The 25334-nt window shown below is 41.3% G+C and overlaps 1 protein-coding gene across 1 annotated transcript in view; it reads left to right on the forward strand.

The window, feature by feature from the left end:
- The window catches only part of trit1 (tRNA isopentenyltransferase 1), a 41599-nt gene that overhangs the window by 2784 nt on the left and 13481 nt on the right, over positions 1–25334 (forward strand). Inside the window, exons 2-6 of the mRNA XM_006795205.2 lie at positions 17219–17359; positions 21130–21228; positions 21615–21772; positions 22286–22428; positions 22549–22660. Coding sequence (XP_006795268.2) covers positions 17219–17359; positions 21130–21228; positions 21615–21772; positions 22286–22428; positions 22549–22660 — 653 coding nt within the window. The remainder of the gene's footprint in view (positions 1–17218; positions 17360–21129; positions 21229–21614; positions 21773–22285; positions 22429–22548; positions 22661–25334) is intronic.

The following is a 25334-nucleotide window of genomic DNA, read 5'->3' on the forward strand; positions in this document are numbered from 1 at the left end:
TGATATCCCTAAGCAGTCATGGACAGGCAGCAAAAGATGCTTCAGAAAGTTGAGGGATTGGAAAGAGTCATGTAGCAACCAGAGATCATATTTCAAATTAAAGTGGAGCCGTAAGGCTAATGAGTGAAACTGTAAAGTTGATTTCATGGCATAAAGCTAGGCTGTATTGTAAATGGACAGTCCCTGATAGAAGGTATTTTTACTTCTTGTCATGATTGGGCCCACGGACATTTTTGGTTTTATTTGTAAAGGGACCATGTGCAACATTAACATAAATGTTGCTATTTGAATTATTGTACCCGTCACAAAAATGTTGCATAAAAAGTAAATCGCAAAACATCCACATACCCATAACCACCAATAAAGGAAAAAAAATGATGCCTCTCCAGAATCTTACAGTGGTGATATTGCAAGTTTATTATTTTCTAGTGATTTTTGAAGTTTGTTTAATCTTAAGGTTGAATGGAGATTTGTAGAAATGAGTGCAAGGACACAATTAAAGAGTGACTGTTATGCTTTTACATCAGGAAATGCTCCACACATGCTATGAGCGGCTGTCGTGTTCAGGCTTATAAACAGGGTGTCGTGAGGTGTCCATGTTGCAGCCTACTTGCAGAACTGTAATCGCATTGCATGCGTTTTATTGACTTGGTGGCGTCGTGGAAAAGCAGCTATTTTTGCTGACTGCTTTAACCTTTATGTGGACTGCATTGTACGTGAATAGACTGAGCCGGATTTGCATTTTCAGGAAAATTGAAGCGTGTCAGAAAGTTGTTTTATGCCGACCTCTGATTCAGTTAGTCATCCATCCATTTTCTTAATTGCTTATCAGGGTCGTAGGGAAGGAGGGGGCTGGACCCTATCCCAGCTGTCATAGGGCGAGAGGCGAGGCACTCCCCGGAAAGGTCACCAGTCTGTTGCAGTGCTGGTGTGATTCTCATGAGTTTGCCAGCCTTTCTCCAACGTGGCTTTAAGACTGTTGTTCTGTTGGTGTCTTTCATGGTTAATACAGTCAGTATTGATTGATTGAATCAGTATCAAAGCATTGTATACTACACAGACATACCTGTTCACTCGAGTTGTTAAACGTCAAGCCGAGTAAAGGTTTGGTGGAGGTAGGGGTCAGGTAGAGGTTATGGTGATTACAGGCTGGTGTCAGTTTTAGGGAAATGAATGTAAATGAGTGCAATGTTCTCTGCAGCGATGGAGGCACGCCTCTTTGTGCGTGTCTCTGTGTCAAAGCAGTGACATTTAAAATCTCTCACACTTGTGTCATCCCCTCACCTCTCTCTCAGCCCCACCCTGCCGTTTGGTTCCCAGGCTCTGTTACCACAGCAACCAGAAAGGCACATTCACTTAAAGAGAGAAAGCTGGGTGCTGGTTTGAGTCTGGTTCATGTTATAGAACAGAAACGCACAGAGGGGGGGAAAAAATCCAGCTATCCACAGATGCCGGTGTCCTGCGGGGCTTTCTCTTATTTGGTAACTAATCACATCTTCCATCACCTTGCTTCCCCAACCCCCGTCTACCTGCTTCTTGATGTGCATTGTCCTTGAGAGCGTCTGTCCCTGTGGGGAGTTGCCTCTTCCAGCAGTCACCTGGTATTGGGCAAACTGGGTTACACTAATAACATTTCAGCCCAGAATATCTCAGCAACCAGCATCCCTGGTTGGAGAGAAATTGTGGCCTAGTTACAGCACGGCAGCCCCGTCCGCAGCCTCCTCACAGTATCTGGCCTTGTTGCCTCCTGTCAGTGTGTGTGACAGTGAGAGAAAGCCGGAGAGACACGCAGACACGGAGCGAGTGAGAAAGTGGCTGCTTATGTGAGAATGGGGCTGTGTATAGGCTAGAGCTGGCCTGTGTTGTCTTTGGGATAGGAAACAGTCTGGGCTTGTTTGGGAGAAAGCAGCATTGTGCTGAGCTGGTGCATATTCAGCGCCGTGCTACGCCGGGCCCGGCAGCTGAGAGTGAATGGGCACGCTGTGGCCACTGGGAAGTGCCTATTGTCCCGTGGAGAATCGGTTCCCACACTCCCTAACACTCCTATTGTGTTCCTTCACCCCCCCTCTCCTTCCCTCCCGACCACAGCCCCGGCCCCCAGCCCACAGTTCATTGGACATGCAGGGGGATATTATTCACTCATTAAACGAACATGCTATCCATGGCAAACGCACAAGCGGCTCGCTGTACTGTCACTGAATGAGGCTCTGACGAGCAGCGTAAACCCTCGGTTCCCAAAGTGGGGTCCAGGGACCAGCAGAGGTCCTTCAGTAAGAGCATTTGGAATTGGAACAACTGATTTTAAGTTTCACAGCCTTCATTGTTCCTGTCATCGCACCGGGTGTCTGCAAATCTGAGCTGTGTTAAATAGGCAGTTATTTAAAGCTCCTGATGGTGCACAGAGAGAGAACCTCAGGTGCACATGTTCACGATTAGATTATTCCGGAACTGGGTTAGTAGTTGCATTACAGCATATCTTTAGCTAAATTTAACTGGACTTGATGCCCTTTTGCGTTTAATTTTCTGTGATTCCTTTTCTTGTACTGGTTGCAGAGATTAGATTGTACCATTTTTCTCTCCAATTTACAGGTTTCATTGACCTTTGATTCAAGTAAAGGTTCAATTAAAAAGGTCTTTGGGGGGACTTAAGTTTGGCTGTTTTAATTTGATCATTGATCCACTGTGGCAAGGGGATGTGTATGTGTGCACACATGCTTTCCTAAATTAAATTTGAAAAAAAAAAAAAGCTCTGTATAACAGAACCTTTATCTGCAAATTTTTTATTTATCAGGTAATTTGTGATAAATAAATGGTGATGCAGTACTGGCTGGCAGTCTTTATTCTTCTCTGCAGCGCCAGGTGAGCTTTTGTTCAGCCACACATGAACCAGTTCCCCAGCTGATGTTATGTCTGGTTCCACTTGCATGTCCTCCAATTGGAGCAAGTCTCCAGAACTGAAGTCGTCAGTAGCTGCAGTACAAAGCAGTGGAGCTGGAGATCGTCCGACATTGAGACGATACACTCTCAATACAGCGGATTGTTCACTAGTAAATTTGTCACGAATGGCGTCCTTCTTTCTGACTGGGGGGAAAATGGAAAATAAAAATGCATAAATGAGCAGCCAGAGTGACAGATCCACTCGGGCTGCTGTTACTGGTGACACAAACGGCAAATCTTTGATCAGTTGTACATTCCTGGGAGGCTGCTGAAGGTTGCGACTTAACAGAGGTGGTCATGGGGGGAAACTGTCACACAAAGATCCTCTGAGAGGGAGGGATGACTCCCAAATAAATCCGAAGCAGCGTTTGACCAGATTTAAGTCCGGAACTCAGATTTCATTGAGAATTTTTGGACTCAGCTGGCATCAGTTTGAGTTGAAAAAGGCACCCTGCAGTTTGATGTTTTGTCAAGGTTTTTCGAATCTCATTGCTTTGTGTGTTCTCATTGTTCTGTGATTTGTGGATGTTGTGTGTACAGCTGTTTAAGGGGATTGAACCGAAGGCCTTTGTTCCTTTGTGGGGTTGACTGGTTCCAACTTAACAGCAGCCTCCTTGTAAATAGTGGCGCCCACAGATGGTTGAGTAGCAGATTGTCGCCAACTGCCCTTGATTCCTTCGAATACACATCCAGGCAGCGTCGTGCTCTGAGTAAGAGTTTAGGTAATAATGTTGCTCTAGTCTTCGGTGTATGAATGGGATTGTGAAAAGGCAGAGTGTGCAGAAGTTTCCCTCTAGAGAGGAGAGATGTGTTCACGCACTGCCGTCGCGCTGATTGGACATGATGCAGAATTCGGTTGGCTCAGACGAGCTTTTGATGAGCTGCGACAGACAGACATTTGTTAATCAAGCATCACCTCGAGAGAGAGGATGATTTTTCAGGGCATCGCTTACTTACTGACAGTGCTTTGCAAGACATTATTGTTAATAACAAACTGTTGATATGGTTAGTGACAGCAAGGAGGCAGACTGAGGTTCATATGAAATATAAACTTGCTGCCTGTGTGAAAGGTACTGTGTGGATCCCTCGCTTTATTTGCCACTGCCCATATTTTCAGTTGTGATTCAGGTTTGTGATATCTGATAGTTTGGGCTTCTTGTACAACAAACACATGGGATATTCTGTTTTCCCAGGAAAATTTCAGGACATCAGCAAATTTTAAGAGACATCTGAGACATTAGTGGAAAATTGTAGATGAGCGTGTCTGTAAAGACCCGACAAGAATCCAAACTAAGAAACGTATGAGCCTGTTGTGTTGTTTTTGCTGACACATGCAGATAGTAGGGAAACAGGTCAAGACAGTTTCAAAAGACTAGTGGCAGGTAGAGCAGCTCGTTGTTGTCATAAAGCTGTAGTTAAGTGCTGTCTTTGTTGGGTATTAAGAGTTGTCCACTCAGGAAGCAGAAGTCCTGATGGATGCAGTGAATGAGGGCATGCGGATGGTTGGTGTTCCAAAAGAAGATGGTAGGGTTAGTGTGTGATGGAGGCAGACGATCTGCTGTAGCAGCCCCTGTCAGCGAGTAGCTGACAGAAGTATTGGTAGTAGTAGAAGAAGACCACCTAAGTACAAACATGCAAAACCAGCAATACAGTTTTGTTAATACTTGAAATTCAAAGTTTGTGCACATGTTGCGATATTTTCTCATGCTTTTGTTTATTTCCCACTTTTTTGTGCCAAGGAGACCAAGAACTCCTCTCAATTAAAAACAAAAACGAAACAAAAGTTATAATGACCGACCTGTTTGAAAGGCTTTCGGCTCTTCGTCACACGCTAGCAGAATGGAACAGATGACGCAACAGTTAAATGCCAAGCCCTGCACACGGGTAAATATGAAGATCAGTCAGCAGCGGTTGCATCCGCTCAGATTAGATCAGATTGTTTTTTTTTGTGTGTGTGTGTGTGTGAACAGATTTTTCTCGCTTACTCACAGTCGCACGTTGAATGGATTTACTAACAACATATTCATCTCCAGGCACAGCGTAAAAGCACAGCGCTGGACTGTGTGAAAGGCGTGGTGGGGATGGGGTCGATTTACAACAGGTCGTGCACATGCGCGCCGTATATCTTGTGACCCTTCGCTTTATTCGCGTCTGAAAGAAGGTGCCGCTGTGTTTCTCTTAAGGACTGCATGAGCGGCGAATGGGTGGATGATTTGTCAGGCTTACTCATCTGCTGCCGAATGCGAAAAATGGGCCCGAGCAGCGGGAAAGCTGCCTTGTGTCATCGTGGCTCTTATACTCCTATGAAAGTGGAGGAGGAGGAGGGGGGGGGGGGGGGGGGGGTCTTTTGTAGTGAAAAACACCAAAGGGCTTATTTGCCTTTTTAAGTTGTAAATTTAGAATGTGATGGTTGTGTCGCTGTGATTTCACTCCTGTGAGGCGGCTTGCTCATTCACAGGCTACGCTTATTACCGGCCAGAGCTTGTTACACTCACACACACGCTACACATGCATGCTACGCACAGAGGCATGGTGCTTGTCTACACATCAGACACATCCTACACTCTTATATCCCTCTAATTCTCAAGCAGTCTTCCCTTCCTCCCCCTCCTTCGCTCTCATTGTGCGTGTCTCTCTCTCTGTGTCTGCCGAGCCTGTGACCTGTCTGGGCTTTGACAGATCGGTGTGCATTGGAACTTAGGCAATGCTTCCTCCCACATCCAGTTTATTATGTACCTTTAGAAGTAATCTAAGCCAGTGTAGCAGAGCTCTAGAAAAACAACACAAAACTGACAAACTCCTATTTTGTGTGTGTCTGTGTAAGTGAATTGCAGTCTGCGGGTGTGGTGATGCGGTCAGGCAGCATGGGAGAGGAGGATAGCAGGATGGAAGAAGAGGAGGAAGAGGAAGAGAGGGGGCGGTGGGGCTATGCCATGAATGATTTATTAGTCTGGCATTACTGGGCCATTCCCCACAGAGAGACAGAGGAGAGGAAGATGGAGGGATAAATTGTTGAAGGATGGTGCCTTGAGGGGAAGGAAGGAAAGAAGGGGTAGAAAGAGAATGGGCAGTATTCATTTGTGAGCGTAACCGAGGAAAGGATTCCTGGAGACAGAGCTTACAGTCTATGTGCCGGAGCATGTGCCGCGGCCTCGAGGAGGCTGAACCGCGCCGTTATCGACAGCTTCCCTCTGACCACGCTGTTGGTTTTTGATCAAAGCTTTCGGTATTTTAGTATTAAATGTTTAGCACGCTGTCGCTTTGCTGTTTGAGCGCTGCAGTGTGATTTTAAATCATCATCGTGGGCTCGCTGAAATCGGAGCTCATGAAATACAAACTGCAGCACAAACACAGATTAGATGTGCGTTTGATTTGCAAAAACACTCGTGTGTTACTAAATAACATGTGTTGATCTGACAGTGTCCAATAGTTATTTTTTTAGCAACAAATGGTATTGATGTGACGAGTTATCATTTTATTTTTTTGTAAAATTTAACATTTATAAGCCTCTCACTGGGACTATGAGCATGAACATGCATCACTTAAATGTCATTTAGACTTTTGCAAACTTTAATTATAGCCTAAGGATTATCAGATTACACCAATCAGCCACAACATTAAAATCCACGCCTACCTTGCACAGTAGTGCAGGTCCCCTTAATGTGCCTAGAAGAGATCTGGACTCATGGTAGTACCCTGTGGGTTGTGGGGTGGGGCATGTTGGTCATATTCCTTCAGCCGTTCTTGGACATGTTTTTTTTTTTTTTTTCTTGACTGGACTTTACTTTGTTTTGGAGCCAGGTGCAGAATAAAATGCATCTTCCTTTACTTAAAGCTTCTGTTTAATTGAAAACGGGATGAAAATAACAGATTAAAAGTTTAAACTGAGAAATTTGACTGCTGTTTGAAAAATATCCGCTTGCTTTGAATTCAGTGGTAGCAACATAGTTCAGAAAATTTGGAACCGGGCAGCAAATTGTTGCAGAAACAGTGCAATGGTTAAAAACTGCTTGTGTCATCTCACAACTAGGATTGGATATGAAAACATACAAATTGCATTCTTGGTGTCTTTCAGGCAGTTTGGTAGTTTAGTTGTGTTGCTTTGCGGCGTAGACACACACATATGGCGCTGTCGATTAGCAGCATTTACCATAAATCCAAAGCACATCCAGACAGGGGATGATGATGATTTGAGTGACGAGCTCTTTGCCCTCTACTGCGTCAGGCTTTTGAATTTTGTGGTCTGTTATCTCTGGTATGTCTGGCTTTTAACACACATTGAGACTACATCCGGGAAATTTTAAGCAGCGCGTTGTATGGAACAGCTGTGATTGGCACATCATCAGATAGTAATTTAAGGTGCGCTTCATATGCTTTTGCTTTGTGGAGTATACATTTTCTGTATCTGTGGCTCGCATTCACCAGATAAAAGCCGCGGGCCTCTCAACTTGCGCAGCTCCAGTCATTGTTAGTGGGAGATGGACATGCCTTTATAACAGAGACAGCTACAGCATCCTATAAGCAAAAAGTAAGCGCAGCTTTCAGCAACAAATCAGATTGTGGCTACAAGAAGGAAAGGAGAGAGACCGATTTACTTTGGTACATTAACTTATGTCTGTATTTAGCTTCTCCTGATGGAATGCCACAGATCAAGCCCAACATTAGCTGGCATAATGTTAGCTTATGATCCTCTGCTCTTGTTGTTTATTCAGCGCTTGTCTGTTGTTAGAAGATGGGAGGGTCACATGTTTAATGTGCTGACAATATGTAAGTGCAACATTATCTTCATGTTCATGCCCATTTGTTAGAGCCTTAACTTCATTTCAGGAGATGAGGTTTGAGATGAGGAGGAAGAGGATGACGTGTTATCCAGATGCTGGTTGTGCTCTCTCAGGTTTTCACTTCTTTGGTGAAAGATGATAAAACGTAGCTATTATCTTTCATATCCAGAATGTGAAGCTGCAGATACAAATTTGTACCATGGTGGTACATAGTGTGTCATACATAGTATGTCATGCCGTTGTGACATAATTTGTATGTGGCCACTCTCTACATAAAACATGATTGGTGGAACAGTGATGTTCATCTCGGCCACTGTATTCAATACAGCAGGCAACATGACAGCTTCCACAAACTGGGGCTCAAAGTGTATTTAAATGGATCAATTCTTTATATTTATGAGTAATTACAGAAGCAGGGTTTGATGTCCAGTGCTGCACATTGCTTTTTGATTGCTCTCACTTGCCAGTGAGCAGTCTGGAGTGTTTTCATGTAAGCTTTTTAGTATTGTTTTATGCTTGCCTCAAACTTTAAGTGAGGTGCTTCCAAAAAAGAAAAAGAGTGAGTGGAGTCGGGCCATGCTGCACAGTGAAAATTAGACTTTTAACTACCAAGATGAGCTTTATCCATCATTTGCTCCTAAATGGACTCATCTAATTTAGATTAATTCCTGCCACAGAAACAAATTCAGTGGATCCGAGTTGTGCGTTCCCGGGAAATTTGGAAAATGTCTGTATTTTCATTTTTCCGGCAGCTATCATTACAGAGTGAAATTCTGCGAGCACATTATTGAAATGCCAATACTTTAAAGTCATAACATCGGTCCAACAGTAGTTTGAAAGGTCTGTTTCATTTCCCTTCACCCCTTTCTTGCTCTTTGTGTGTCTTATTTTGTGTCTCACCGAGTGATTGTGTGTGTGTTTCTTTATTCTTTCCTCACCCTTCTCTGTTTTCTTTTTGCCCTCTTTCATTTGCCCGTGCACCTCCCCTTTGCCTTTATGTGGCAGAGGAACAGCTGTCTCGTGCAGGGCATAAGGTTGGCCAGGCAGTCCGGCTGCAGGCTCCGCAGAGCTCGAACACTGAGCTCATTGTCTCACATACAAGCTCGCACACACACTCCCCTGTCCTACTCACACACAAGCCACATGCTCACATCCATTTAAAAGCGAGGCAGGAAGGAGTAGGCAGCTGAACCCACATTAGCTGGGTTTCCATTGAAGTGCATCAGCGTGAATTATGACATCTGAAATTGGAAAAAGCTGAAAGTGAGGAGTGCAATATGTGAAACATTTCATCAACAACTTCTCAGAAAATGCCCTTTATAGTGTGTGCACGTTTGTGTGTGTGATGCAGGGTGATCTAACACTGGGACGGTTTGGAGTAAAAATCACAGTGATCTCTTTATAAGTAGCTGTAAAGTGTGCATGTGGTCGTTTCTATGAAGATGCTGGACTTGAGTATAAAACTCCAAAGAGGATTTTCTGGTGTGGTCTTCAGCTGGTGTGAGATGTGACCAGCATTAGCTGCAGGCAAACAATTTGCTCACCTCAAATCTATCCTTTACCTTTTGTCAGCCTTTTGTTTCTCTAACAGCGCCCTCTCCTTTTCTCTCTCCAAACCAGCTGATAAAGGAATTTTTTTTCTCCCCCCATCATTTCAGATGCTTTCTTAAAGAAGGCGTCCGATTGTGCTAGTCACCCAATCTCAATTTTATTGTGACATCTTCTTCCAGTTTCCTCCAGAAGACGTGTAAACACGATTAAGCGTGTTGATTTTTATCTTTGATTCCTTTATGACTCTGAGCTTGAGCATCGCTCCAATTTGTAGCTCATTTCCACCGCCTCGACTGGAAGTCTTAATTTATTTCTGATTTTATTTCCTCTCATTTGCAGCTCCCCCTCAAATTGTTTTTCCTTCTCTTCATATCTTCCATTCAAGCAGTTCTTTTCTCTTTTTTGTTTACACTACACGTCTGCCAGCTCTTGCTGTCTGGGTGTCTTTGTCCTCTTTAAGGCGAAATTAGAATCATCACGTGTTTTTGAATGAATGGATGGCAGAAATATATATATATATATATATATATATATATATATATATATATATATATATATATATATATATATATATATATATATATATATATATATATATATATATATATATATATATATATATATATATAACATTTTTTTTGTATTGAAAAAATATCGATATTTTTGCAACGATACACAAAATTCACGGTTCGGTTCGATATTTTTTCAATACAAAAAAAAAATGTTCATGCCTTTTTAATTTGTCATTTATTAAAATTATAAATATATATTTTAACTAAAGTACAGTTTTTAAATTTAATGTTGCTGAAACAACAAAGTAATAAAAAAAAAAATATATATATATATATATCTGATCGAGAAATCACTCATCTTTGGAAAAGAGAGTTTATTACAGAGAAATGGCTCTTTCCAAAATAAAAGCTATACTATACGCTTCTTCTGGGCTATATTCTCAGCAGCATATTAAACATATCAGGTCCCCATAAGGAGAATCATGTGCTAACGGCTGTCTAAATGACTCGGGTAAAGTTTGTAGCATGCGTGCTTGTTGTTTTTGTCTGCTTCCACTTGTCTTTGCACTAGGATGATGTCGGAGTAAATGTGCAGTCATATTCGTTGTGTTCCCACTAGTGCTGTCAGCGTTAATCTGAAATGACGTTAACGCCACAACATGGCAAATCTCCGTTAACGAGCTACCGCGGATCGCCTCGTGCGTGGGGCTGGACGGCGTCAACATGTTAACGAGCACACTGCACTAACGCACTAGTTCCCACCAATGTAATTGAGCATTGTGTGGCACATCTGACATACTGTTTTACTTTTGTCCATGATGCGCTTACCATCAGGGTCATACTTCACATGAAAACCCAAATAGTTCCAAACACCAGATCTGAATGAGGGTGGGGGAGGTTCAATTTGCCATGTTGCAATGAGCTTAGCTTCTGTCTTGCTAGCTTGTGCTGCGCTCAGTGGATCTGCGCTCGACAGTGCAGCCTAGGCGGAGTAGTCGAACGCAGATCCACTGAGCTCTCAACACAGACAGCATCGTCAGAAGAAAAGTTGATAAAATAAATTTCAAATTTTGTTTTGTTCGATACATATGCGTATCGAACCGAAAGCACTGTATCGAACGGTTCAATATCGATACGAGTATTGTTGCACCCCTGAAAAGAAAAAAAAAAAAAATATATATATATATATATATATATATATATATATATATATATATGAATGATAGAGAGCCTGTGATGTTAGTGAAAGCAGGGGGGGAGGATGCTAAATAGATCATACAGAGCTGTTTTAAAGTTGTCTTTGGTTTTTTCACCATGTGACTAACAAAGTTGTGTTAATATGCTAGGTGGGGCGGCTCAAAATGAGACACACAGCCATCCCTGTATGTCTTTCTCTATAATTCTATCTACTATACACACAGAGAAATACCAGCTGTCTCTCTGAGCATCTATCGGTCTTTCTTTCACCATTCATGCTGCCATCCTTCTAACCATCATCCTGTCTCCTCTCGGTACAATCTGTGTGAGTGTGTTTGTCAGAGACAGAGCAGGAAGGCTGCTGGTAGATAATGTGTGCAAATTTGTCAGGGAGCATCCTGTTCTCTGTAACAAGTACACAGCGCTGTTCTGTCTCCTCTTCTGCCCGTTCATCTCCTTTCATCTCTCTAAAGCTGTTGTCCTTCCAAAAAAAGAGAAACCACTTTAAATCTTCATCCTCCTTGATTTGCTCTTCATATCCTTCATCCATCTATCCATCCATCCTTCCATCCGTTCTTGCATCCAACTCTCGCTTGGCTGAGGGTGGTGTCGTGCAGAGAAGCCGTAAATAATTTATCTGCCTTGGTTGTTCTGCCCTGCACTGCTCCCCTCTTTTGGATGAAGAACATTTTGAGAGGTACACGCAATACACACAGGCTCTGACAGAGGATTTGATCAATAGCCTGCACAGCTCTATTGATTAACACGTGTAGTGTATGTCAAGTTATAAACAGTTGTATTTTGTTGCTGACTTTGAATGCTACAGGAATACAAAAAGATGCTTAGTAGCAATGTCAGGCAGGTTTCAAGAGGATGTGGGCAAGGCGTGCACCACAAAATACTTCCTAAAAAGAAAAACAACTTTGAGATATTACAAAACAGCAAACTTTGGTTTGTGCTGACTTAATCATTCTGAGCTTAAACTGACTGGGTGAAAATCACAATATAGGACGAGTAGATTTGGAATATTTTACCCCAAAATAATGCAAAACGATTGGAAGCATCATCATGCAATAAGCTAGTTATTGAGACGCGCTTTTGAATACAGCTTACAGATGCAATTAAATGGAAACAAAAACAGCCCCAAAACTCTAAAAATTGCAAAGGTAAGGAAGTTAGAATGTAGTTGTTTCACTTCCTTATTTCTACCTTATTTAATGAGTGTGTCCAGTTACAAGAACTCGAGAACATTTGTAATGTGTAGTTTTTTTTTTTTTTTTTTAAACTTGTTTACGCTTTGCCTGATTCTTGCTTGGTTCCCTCTGGTGGGCAAACTGTGGCGTGCCAACACTCAAAACTTGGATTGGGGGTGTTTCTCCCATCTCTTCTTTACTTTTTAAATTTTTGTTTATCGGTTGTTATAAATCCAGAAACTGATACATCGGAAAACGGCTAATATTGTCTCACCAATAAATCGGTGTGGTTATCAGGAAGGAATAGCTTTGGGAAAAATGGTATTCCGACCCTATAGCAGATTTCCAAAGACTTGAAGATGTGGTTGCCTAACACACATTGCAGATGTTCAGATACTCAGAGTTGGCTTTGCCTTTACGTTGCCACACGTTGGTATACCAGTAGTGGTGTATATGTCTGCTGATGATGAACAGTACATATATGGCAAACAAGCTTTCACGTAAGACAGAAGCGGTGGTGGCTAATATCATTCCTCCCAAACACCATCACCACTTTATCATATAAATACAGCCCTGAGGCCACGTCTTCTGCACAGCATCTGTGTGTAGTCTACTGTCATCCATTCAGAGTATGTGATTGTGGCTCAGAAAGTGAATCCCCCTGAAGATGCCAGGAAAACTTTGTGAAACCCTTTCAAGTCAAAAATTACCAGTAGACCTAAATCCTGTCCACATAAAACCAGAAGTCTGAGTTCAAAAAATATATATAAATAAAATCTTGGTGAAACACACTATTATTCAGTATTTTAGCATAGGAAAATGCAGCCTTTAATCAAAGCAGACAGCCAGCTATTAAGGCTAAAGCACCCTCCCAAATGGACACACAAGTGTTATTTGTTTAGCATGAATGGACAAATGGATAAAGTCACTCTTTACGTTCATTTGGGAGCAGTTTCTTCCTGCCGTGAAAAATGATGAACGTTACAAAACCAAAGATTTGCTGTTGAACGAGTCGGACGTTTTATGAGTAGAATGTTTATTCAGCGAGTCGGGAGGTGATAGACTGGGTAGTAAGAAAAGACGAGACAGCTCAGAAGTATAGGAAATAGGTAACAGAAATAATCACTTTAATGGCAAATTATTTGATTGGTCATTTTTTAAAATCTCTTATGTTAGTGTCCTTTATTTGGGTTTGGGTCATTATTTTGTAACATTTTTACATTTTTTCTCCTTTTCTGTCTTATAAGAAAGTCAGAACTATGGATGAATTTATTTGTATACAAAGACATATAGTATATATAGTTTATCTGATACTTATGTGAAAAGTCAATGTATCTTTCAAGAGTTCATCAATCATCCATACACTAGCCTATGCCTTTGTTATTCCTTTTTCTTCTCTTTCCCCTCTGCTTTAGAGGGACTATATGCCCTGATCACCCCAAGTTTACCTTCCAGTGGCAGTCAAAGAGTACTCTTTGTCCCACCAAGCACTCCTGAATGCAATTTGTGGTCCATCTGCGTTCAGGTTTTTGTTGGGACAGCGTGCAGAAAGGGGTTTTCACCCTCCACAAACGTGCTCCCGTGTAGTCGTCCAAAATTCCAACCACATGTTGTTGGATGCAGATGGCCTATGCGTTGGTTGAATGCTGGTTGTTTGATAAGTAGGTCGTAATAAAGAAGGGGAGCGCCAGCGGCATTCATCGGGGACCAGAGAAGCATTAAAAAAAAATCATCAAAGATCAAAAATGAAAAGCAAAAACAGTGGCCGCAGTAGACGCTTTATTGTTTTTAACATACGGTTTAACTTTAGCTGTTTGTAAGCTAGACCGGTTGTGTCAGATGTTTTTGCCACTGCCCCCATCTGCTAACAAATACTCGCTGCAGGTAGATGCCGAATGCCTTCCCCGTAATTCTACTCAAGCGTAAAGGAGGTCATGTACGCCCACTGTGAATGACCATCATTCAACAGAGATTGTCGAGCACCAGCTATCACCCACCTATAGCGCAATCTTGAGATTCCTTTCCAGGTGCATGAAGATAATGGTGGGGTGTGTGATGGTGAGGTTGGGCAGCGTTAGCGTTTAACACCTTGGCCCCCAGGACGACCTCCAAGGAGACAACCACACTAGGGGTTAAGTACCTGGGACTTCAGGTTCCATCAGTTGTTTTGGAGCTCAAGAAACTCCTTGGATAATAAGAGGTTTAACATCTTCTCTAACCTGAAGGTTGCTCTCTTTTCAAGGACTCAGACTACCACGACCTAGATGACTGAGAACCTAAATGGACATTAGCTCAATTGAAAACCCATTAAAATGACATTTTTAACAGTGTCTGGACTTGCAGCACAGTCAGCCAGGACAGGACAAATTTCCTTCACTTAAAGTAATTTCCCCCAAAAAACTTTAAAATGTTAAATACTATTAGACCTGACAACTCTCTAAGGAACAGCAAACCAAACTGCATCATTCAGGAGCTCCAACTCTGCTGAACGATAAATATCATGAGTTACTTTTCTTTCAGGGCATTTTATGACTTGATCCGGTTGTAATCATCTCTTGATCTTTTGTCTCTTTTTTGTGTCTGATTATTACCGAGCTTATTGATACACTCCAATTTCCCTCCCACTTGTGCAATGGATGAATTCAAGTTTCTTTTTTTCCTTATTCTGTGATCCAGAAAATATTAGATATTATGTCATCAAATGACTTTTGTAACTGAACCGTAATTGCAAATGGGGGGAAATAATTGGTTTGTACAAGAAAATGTGAAGGTGAACATATTCAGTGCAAATTGAAAACATCTCAGTTCATGTAAAAAGTAACTGCAGATGGAGTGCACATGAACACCGAAAGGGAGCGCATCAGCTTTTGATGTGCGTGATCATCTCAGACATTTTAATGCTGGAGAAAACGACTTTGAAGTTTAAAAGGCTGAACACGGCTTCTAACAAGAGAAGCCTAGCAAGAAATGTGCTCTGTATCCCAAGATATCCCTTTCTAAAACTCTCAACTCTGTACGAGTGTGAAAATCATGACGGACAACTGTGTGACACCCAGCTGTCACATTCCAAGAGGGAGCTCCATCGCTGGGTGATGTAAAGCTGACGGGAAATGCGTGTCATAATTTGCAGGGATGGCCAGAGCAATTTGACATGGAAGACGGACAGCACTCATCCTTCCTTTCCCTTAATAGCCCTGTGACCAGCTTCTGACATTGAAAGACACATGCAAAGACACTAGCCCAGATTTCAATCCCCGACCCTATTTGTTTTATAGAAGCTATTTTTACTGTGTTGCCCTGGGTTTTATAATTTCTCAGATTGAGAACATTCAATAAACTTGCGTTCTTACAGCACATAATATAGCCTGAAATACTGTTTTCAGCATGCTCTATGTAACTTTTACATAACACACCCTTTTATTGTAAATGTCTGACTAGATTGTAAAGTAACTTAAAAAAAAAAGAAACCTTTCCAGACTCTCACTATGACTTCCGACACCCTGTGGACTAATTTCTGTGGGAGAGACTTTGGCTGTGGTGATGTGGTGCTTTTCAGTGCTTTGCCTCATTGCCTTTCTCCTGCTCCTTAAGTCAGCTGTGACCAATGCTAGCAAATGTTAGCTTTGAAATGGAGTCCACTAATTACCAACTGGTACCCAATGCAGACCATAACACAAACTCCAAATTAGGAGAAGACCCCCCACCAAACACTTATGCGTCATGTAGTATTTTGCTAATTATGTTAGCGGGCAAGCAGGCTAAAGTTAGCCAGCTAGTTGCTGCATTGGTTATCAAGCAATTTCTTTGCATTAGAAGTTATTACCTAGGGGTTTTTAAACATAATACTACTCTGTAATTACGTGAAACTATTTGACCATATTCAAAAATTGTCTTTCACCCCAAGCTACCCTCAAATGTCTTTTTTTGTACTAGGTCAGATATAAAATCAGAGTTACATTTATTGCTCAACAAGGATGCTGTCAGCTGGCTAGCTGTAACTTAGCTAGACAGCAAGTATCTGAAATGGGTACCTTCATGAAGAACAAAAGTATGTTTTCCATCTAACGAATGTAGAAAAGTTTGTCTTTTTATAGAGTCATTGTCTCCAACAATGAAAGCAAACTTGGTCGCAAAGTGGTTTACAGCAGCGGTCCCCAACCTTTATTTGCACCACGGACCAGTTTATGTCCAACAATATTTTCACAGACCGGCCTTTAAGGTGTCGCTGATAAGTACAACAAAATAAAACCAGTACCGGTACCCCCCAAAAAAAGAAGCTTTATTCATAACGCACGAAAAGACCCAGAGAAACAGAGTTAACGATAAAAACAATAAAAAATAATGATATAAACAGACAAAACCCCGAAAACCATACATTTCACACCCGAGCCTCAACTCTTGTGGCCCGGTACCAAATGACTCATTGACTGGTACCGGTCCATGGCCCGGGGGTTGGGGACCGCTGGTGTACAGTGCTTTGTTTTGGTCGCAGGCAGATTACCCTATTTGATCGTAGTTTCCATGGGGGATTACTTGTCTGCAAACAGAGTCTGTTCCCTTCAGAGTACAAGGTTGTTCCTTTTGAATGACTTTAGCTGCATTCTCAGTTTCCAGTTTGTGTTGCACTTTTTCAAGCTTTACTGAGGGTAGGTTAGTAGTCAGTGTTTGTGGAGATGTTGGTGTCTTCCATGCAAACTGCAGGTGATCGCAGCAGTCTGATAGTAACCAAAGCTATCCCAAGGAGGTTTTTGGTACAACCTATTTCACCTAAGAACCTCCAGCAACCACCAGCCAACTGGTCAGGGAACACACATTTTTCCCTCAAGACCGGTGGTTGTATGTGCATGAGCAATGTGCACATGACGCTAAACAAGAAACCTCAATAATGCTAATTATGCTGCAGTACTAATTATCTTCCAGGAATTTTAACTTCACCTTTTGAATTATCCTGTAATACCTCCTGTAATGGTTTTTGTAATGGCTAATTATTTATATTTTATGTGGTAGTTTTTCCTGCTTGTTGATTCCTTTCTTTGTGTGCCTTCAGGTGTACCAGGGCCTGGACATTGTCACTAATAAGGTGACAGCTGAGGAGTGCAACCAATGCACACATCACATGATCGGCTTTGTGGACCCATTAGTGAGCACCTACACGGTGGTAGACTTCAGGAACAAAGCGGTGGCACTGATATCCTTTTTGGAGCCATGTGAAAGCATGGGAGCAGTGTTTTCCATAACACCTCTTACCGCATGTTACAACAATGCCCCACCCCAATTATCAAGTAGTAACTGCAGAGAAAGAACTGATTTCACTTTTAGTAATTGATTTTTGTAAGTGTGCACGTATCCTTGTTTTGTCATTGTGTCTTGCTGCAGATGTTGCAGTGAAGATGAAAAGCTAGAGATCTCTAGAGACTGTATTTATAGAGGAGTCTCTGTGGTAAATCTACACACGGTCTGGGCAGTCACACCCTCCTGCAGACACTGGCCGTCACACAGATGTGGAGAGAGGAGGCGATAACTAGAGAGAGGGTATTAATAGATCAGGATGGGGTGCACGCACACACAGACACTTGCTTTTCTCTCTCTCACACTCACCAGCGCAGCGAGGGGATGCGGTAGCTCCAAGAATAGGCTCAGTGCACCGCGAGCCTGCTGATGGGAAAGAGGGAGAAACGGGAAGAGATGAATACAGATTAGTAGAGCTGGAGGATTTTAACTGAAAATCAGGAAAAAGAGGAAGGAGTGTGCAAGATAGTTAAGACGCCTAATGGGTGTAATGACTCTTCATCAGCCATCAAGCCTTCTCTCTACATGCCGTTCACATAAACTCTCTCCTTCTCGACCTCCTCCTCTGTGGCTCTGTTTGCTCAGTTTTCCATCCCTCTTTCTGCTTTCTCCTCCCTTAATTTTCCTCGCTGTTTGCCGGCAGTCGCCCTCACTCCTCTGCAAGTGATGAGTGACGATGGCTGATGGGCCTTTATCTTGTTTGGTCGGGTATTTATTTAATCATCCCACAGTGGAGAAAGTAGGCGACCAGAAGGAGGGAGGAGGGGAGAGAAGGCAAGGTGCAAGATGAGAGAAGATGCGACAGAAAAAGAGGGAGAAGGAATAAGGTGTGGCACACAGGCTCTGTCTGTGTGACCTGCAGGTTTTTTTGAAAGGGGACCTGTTATGCTTTTCTATTTTACAATTACAATTACAAAAGAGGTGAGACGAATTTAAATAAAAACAGAATGCAATGATCCTCTTCGCCTCAGTCCATTTTAAACAAGCTTTGCCCCAAAGAAGATGATGATGGTGCAGGATCATGTTCACATGCGGTTTCTTCTTTGCACGGTGGAGCTTTAACCTGCAGTTGTGGATAGCACGGTGAGTTGTGTTCACAGTGACAGTGAGTCACTGAGCCTATGCAGTGATTTCCAGGACAGATTCATGACGATTTTTAACGCAGCATCACCTGAAGTATCAATGTATTTATTTATTTAGTTTGGCCTTGACCCTTGCTCACAGAGACTTCTCCAGATTATCATAATGTTTTGATGATTTTGTGCAAGGTAAATTAGATATACAATGTCACAATTTTACATTGAGGATTATTATTCTGAAATTATTCCACAATTTGTAAATAATCTTGTTACTTCTGCCTCTCTAAAACAGTCATTTTACACCCAATCATGTTACGGACCTGTTGCCAATTAACCTCTTACGTTCCAAAGTATTCCTCCAGCCTTTTGTTGCCCAAGTGGTGGAAATTAAAGGAGACACTATAATTCTGATTAAGCTGAACTAAATTGCTAATATTAAGTTTAGAACTCATCACAGCTTCTGTTTCAAAGCTGTCTACTTTTTGGTCTTTCAAAAGTTTCAGGTTGCCCAGGTGGAAGCATTTTTATTGCTTATATTTTCTCCACAACAGTCCGAAATACATTCGGCAGACCATAAACAGTCTGCCGAATCCTTAAGCCGGTGGTCAGGAGGTGTAATGGGTCATGACATGAGAGGCCTACTGGGGTAAGAAAGACCAGAATCAAAGTTCTGCAACACAGATTTTAAATTCTTTCCTAGACATAACCATATTTTTTGCTTTTTTTTCCGTATTGGAAAGCTCCACATCTTTAGGCTGAGGACATTTATTCAAATGACACAGTACAAGACGTTTAAAGCTGACATAACCAAATTTCACACTTCAGATGTCAGGAGAATCGTCCAGGCCTGGAGCGTGCAGGAGACGGGAAACATGAGCCCATTTGCTCTCTCTGAGATTACTGGACTATTACCTGCACTGTTCCTGCATGGGGGCAATTGGACATCAAATTGGGCACGACCTTTGTACTCAGGAGCTGGCTGATTTAAGAGTATTTTGTGTTGAGTTAAGACACCAGATTGTTTGATTCTCACATAAACCTCCTCTGAATAATGGCTATAAATGTTCAGAGTCAAAATAGCAACATAGATACAAGTCAGGTTTTTATTCAGATTTGTTGTCAATATTAACCATAAAATTAGTGCTGTCAATAGATTAAAAAAATTAACTACTATTGCACAATTGTCTGTAATTAATCGCAATTACTTGATCAATAGCCTAGCTGCGATTACATTTTTTCAACTTTATATTTAAGCTTGTAACTGACATTTATGCAATATAATGAAGTAAATGCAGAAACAACACAGGATGTATGCTTAAATTCAAAGAGAATTTCAAGAGTTTTCTTCAGTCTTTTAGCACAGGTTCTCTCATGTGAAATACAACCTTTTAGAAAGTTTAAGTATTCACTAATATCTATATCTATCTATCTATCTATCTATCTATATATTTTTTTTTATATCTATATATATATTTATATCTATATATCTATATATCTATATATATATATTCTACATTAATCGCATTTCATTTTGCATGAGCAAACAGACTCGAGAAAAAAGGGAAAATATACGCACTTAACATGAATGTTCAAGATGTTCAATAAACATGTTAACAAAAAACTCTGTAGACATTTATCCTCTCTCTCCATCACTCTTGGTGAGGCACTTCATGTCCTTGAAACAAGGAACCAAACCTATGTAAAGCTCGTGTTCTCAACTACATTAACAGGTCTGCAGTTTGGTGCAATCCACTTGGCAACTGTGTCAGTCAATATGTCCGAGGTAGACTAACCGAAGCTCCGTGAGTGGTTTGTCGCAAGCCGGGTGACACGTTAGCCAAAGAGCTAGCAGCATCTCCGACTAACGTGTGCTTCGCGTTAATGTGATATTTTAAGCTGGAAGTGTTCGGTAAAAAGAAAACTCCTTCTTGCACATTGTGCATAATACTTTGTCGGTCGACTGTTCCGTCTTGTTAGTCTGTTAATACTCAAATTTCCCATCAAGGGGGCAAGTGTGCGTTTATCATCTACCATATTGAGCTGACTGGTTCAGCTGCCCGTCACTACCAGATCAACTGCCCATTTGCGCATGTGCGAAGGTAACTCTACTTGGACAAACTGCCCGAAATGCGTTGACGGAAACATTTCAGGAATTTTGAGCCATTCTGCACTCCAGATGCGTTAATTGCGTTAATTTTTTAATTTTTTTAAATTACGTTAATCGTGATGATGGCGTAATCTGTGATAACACGTTAATATTTGGCTGCACAAATAAAAATACAAACAAATTTACGTATCCACCTGTTAAGTCCAATAATATTTGAGTGTTTTGAAATACTACTGATGCTGTTAACTTCAACAGTAGCATAAAGGGAAAACCCAGAATTCCTGAAATACTGGTTCATAATGTAGTCATCACAGGTCTTAAAGTTTTCATTAGGAATATGATGTATTCACTCTTTCTACCTCAATTAAACAATAATGATATTTTTAATTACTTTAGATTGTACATGAATGCACAACAATGTCCTGGAATTGTTAAGTCATGCAAAATACGCTGGGATAAACTTCTTCCTTGACATGTTCCAACATAGATGACATGCACAAGAGGAACAAACTGCCAATCATTGTTGGAGGAACAAACTATTACATTGAGTCTCTGCTGTGGAAAGTCCTGTTGGACACCGGCGTAAGTGTCATAGATGCTCAACTTGAATACACCGCTCTCTGTCCTTTCTGTCTTTTGTACTGTTAATCTCTTAAATGTATAAATGTCTTATTATCTTTACCCATTTTACTTTTGATAACAACATTAAACCAGAGTGCTTAAGCTTTCGCAGCTTGAAGATAATGTAATATTTCACTTTAGTTTCATTTCTTCATGCTGCATAGTCATTTACTGTTAATAAAACTGCCACGGGTGCTTTTTCTCATCTTAATCTCTGTTTTCATTGCACATTACTTCTGACTCTAGGCACCGCTCTAAACGGACCTTGTAATGTGTTAAAGATTTGGAAGCAGGAGCTTAATGGCAGTGTTCGAGGGCAGCTTTTGCAAATACAACTTGTCTCGCAGCAGGAGAACGAGGAGCCAGGGGACGGAGGGGATGGGTCTCCGAACAGGAAGCTCGAGCTCGAGAAACTGGGAGGAGCTGAGTTGCATAAACGACTGGCCGAGGTGGACCCCGATATGGCTGCCATGTTGCACCCAAATGACAAGCGCAAGATAGCCAGGTGATACAGCTGGTGAAGGGCAATCTGTCAGTTTTAGTGATGTGGATGTTGTGTTGGGGCATGTGTTGTGCTCCTTGATGTGTAGCATGCACTCTGGCCTCAGGTTAAGTTACCCAGTTCTTTAATATGAGCTGGTAAGGATGATCTTTTCCTCTTAACCTGAGCACAGCCACAAGTTTGGTTTCGATTTAAATCTCAACAGGTCGAGAGTTTTGGTGTGTTTGTTTTTAAAGCTCACTTTGAAAGTATCCTGGTGAGAAAAGGATTGAGAGATTGTTTGTTCTTCATAATTATTTGTATTTTTTCTTGTTTTATGTCTTCATTTTTCTGAAGGATATGCCCCTGGTGCAGCAATAATGAACATTCTCACCACTTTTAAATTGTACTCTTCATTTGACCGGATTGTTATATAATTTCAGTTTACCCTCCCAGGCCTTATGAACAAGGAGTTCAATAAAACCTCATAGTACATGTGGATTTCAAGTTTTTGATTTGAACTTAAAACTTACACAGGAGTCTGCAAATCCACAAAGAGACGGGGATTCCACATAGCCGCTTGCTGGAGGAGCAGAGGGGGCAGGAAGGCGGTGATGGTCTTGGGGGCCCGCTAAGGTACAAAGACCCCTGCATCTTCTGGCTGCATGCTGACATGGAGGGTAAGGAGAGAAATTTGTAGATGTGCTCTTTGTGTGGGGGAATAAAACAAGCTTTGAAATGTGGAATGTGTCTTTATTTTCATGCTACATTTGTCGTATCTACTTCTTTCTCTCCTTCAGCTCTAGACAAGCGGCTGGATGCTCGTGTAGACGATATGTTGTCTGCAGGAGTGATACAGGAGCTTAGAGACTTCCACATCCTATACAATCGACAGAAAATCCAGGACAACAAGTAAGGAAATAAGAAGGTGAGGTCTCCGCTCACCTGAATGAACGCAACCAACCAGATCCTGTTCATCCTGATGGTTTTTTAGGTTATTTGTTTTTTTTTCTCATGTCAAAGAAATATGCTGTTCTAGATAAAGCCCACAGTGTTTAGACTTCTGTTCATGTGGGACTAATATTACTCTAGAATGTCCAGTAATTATTAATAATAAGGGACAAGCTTATTTATATCTGACGCTACCAGGGGAGTCTAGTATTTTCTGCTAATTACTTTAGTGCCTCAAGAATTTTAATTCCATGCTGAAGATAACTCTATGATTGTATTCTTGGATTGTACTAGAACAATTTTTATGATTAACAGCTCAAAATAATCCTTTTTTTATACAAGCTTTGGATTGGTTCCTTTCTCACTTGCCCCCTTTTCCCCTTTTGTGATTGGCTACCTCTCACAAACAGAAGGTTATAGATTGGTGGGGCTTCTGTTCTCACAGCTAGTGCTACAGATGTCCATAATCCTGAGATGACTATATTAATGATATGTGCTCTCATTGACATCATAATTCAATAACCGTCTTCAATAAGTTAAACTCAACTGGCCCTATACAAAAATATTTTTTCTTGAAATTAGGTTAAAACAACATTCTCTGTCAGAAACAATGCCGAATTAACCCTGAATAAATTAAGGCATGCTGAAGATATTTTCCATCTGATACACAAAAATTAATGTGGATTAGAGCGTAGAATTCTCGAGCGATCTGTTAATATTAGTGCAGGTTAGCTAGGTTTCAGTGTAAGCTCATTTGATGCTAACTTTAGCTGTGGCTTGTTAAGAGGTAGAAAACAAAATATGTTACCATATTTGGAAAAGATGGTAAAATGGTAGAGCATGGGAGTCAACACTACAAGGGGTTGCTAGTTTACAGTATACGGTAAATTAAAAGTTAGCTTACAGCTAGCACTGTTAGATCAATTGGGATGTTAATTTTGGCTAGGAGGGGAAAAAGGAAATTAAATTATGAAACTGAAAATTAAGAGTTGTCATTTTTTTAAGCCTTTCATAGTTTTCACCATTTTGTTTAGTACAGCTTGTGCATCATTAGCTAACACTAGTATTAGCTAGGTAGCTCATGGCTAGCTCTGGGCTAGCCCCAGGCTATAAGTCGTAGCTGATAGAAAATTAGCATACTAGTTGGCCAAGTTATAAAAACATCAGATTTTAAAAACAGCAGTTTTTGACATTTGGCTTTATTTTTTTTCTTTGGAGTTGTGCTTCTGTTTTTTTTTTTTTTTGTTTGTTTGTTTTTTGGGGGGAATTGCCTTGCAGTGTTCTCGGGTAAAAGCACTAACCTTGCTTAATTGACAAGGCGGATTCTTCAGGGTTTATTTTTATGTTCAGCAACACTTTCTTTGGCAGCAACTATTCCCCACTATCTCTACCAGGACATTTTTAGATTTAGCTCCAGCAGCTACCTACTCACCATATGCTGCAATACACAAGATAACTTGCATTTTATTTATTGTATTCAGTTTCCATATGGTATTCAGATTTTTTATATATTGTTTCCAAGTAGGCAGGTAAAAAACGATTCATAGTATTCTGAGATTTAACATTCGTTGTCTTTATTTTGTATCTACATCACTACATTACATTTTTGTTAACTTTGTCTTTCCATGTCCTGTGTGTGACATGAAATGTGAAGACCAAAAAGAAAGAGAGATGTGAACACTGCTGTGTGTCTCTGTTGGCAGTCAATATTGATAGTGTATGATGGGGTGTGGCTGCAGGGAGTTGATGCACTGGTGGAACGTTGCCCAGGAACCTTCCGGTTCCCCTCCCTTTCGTTTATTTCATCACCCAATCTCACCTCCCTCGTCCTCCTCCCTGTCCCTCCATCTCTGCCACTATTGCCCTCTGAGCAATCTGATCATCCATGCACTTTACCCCCCCCACCCCCACCCTCCTCTCTCTCTCTCTCTCTGTCTGTCTTTCTCTGCTTTGCCCTCATGTCTCCATCCCCAGCTGGCTGCTGTGGCCAGACATCAAGGTCAGATCTCCACCCCCTTCCCTGCCTCCCTCTCTTCCTCTGTCTTTCTTTTCCTCCCTCCATTGACTCTACATTTCCTGTGCTCAGACGCTATTCTCAAATTTCTGTCTCTGCTCGTCTAGCCAGATTTATTTTTGTTATTTCCTCTTGTTGTTTCTCTTACAAGCCTAGAAATTAGGGACCTGAAATAATCCTTTTTATTCTAATATTTGCTGTGCAGTGTATTTGAGGAAGAGAATTGGATAAAAGCAATTGTGTTTGTGTATGTGTGTGTGTTTTATTATAAAGATATCTTATTTGCATTTCAATGTAGAAACCTCACTTGCAGATAACAAGTAAAAGGACACAAAGTGCAAAATGTTATTATTCAGTTATTAGTTCTGATGTCTTATCTGACCTAATGTGGTACAAATATGGGAGGATACTCAGTTAAGCACTTCTTACATCTTCAGACATCAGCTAGTGAAGGTGAAAATTTCCGTAACAGGTAGTCGCCAAAGTGGGATGCTCTTTCGCTATGTGGATTTGCTAGAATCTAAGCCCAGACTGCACATATGGAGCATTTCTAAGCAATAATCAGACATTTGTTTCATACTTGGTAACTCCGTCATCACTTCGGATCAAGAATTTGTCCTG

Source organism: Neolamprologus brichardi, chromosome 22, assembly GCF_056152115.1.
Source record: "Neolamprologus brichardi isolate AB-2024 chromosome 22, ASM5615211v1, whole genome shotgun sequence".
Classification (NCBI taxonomy): Eukaryota; Metazoa; Chordata; class Actinopteri; order Cichliformes; family Cichlidae; genus Neolamprologus; species Neolamprologus brichardi.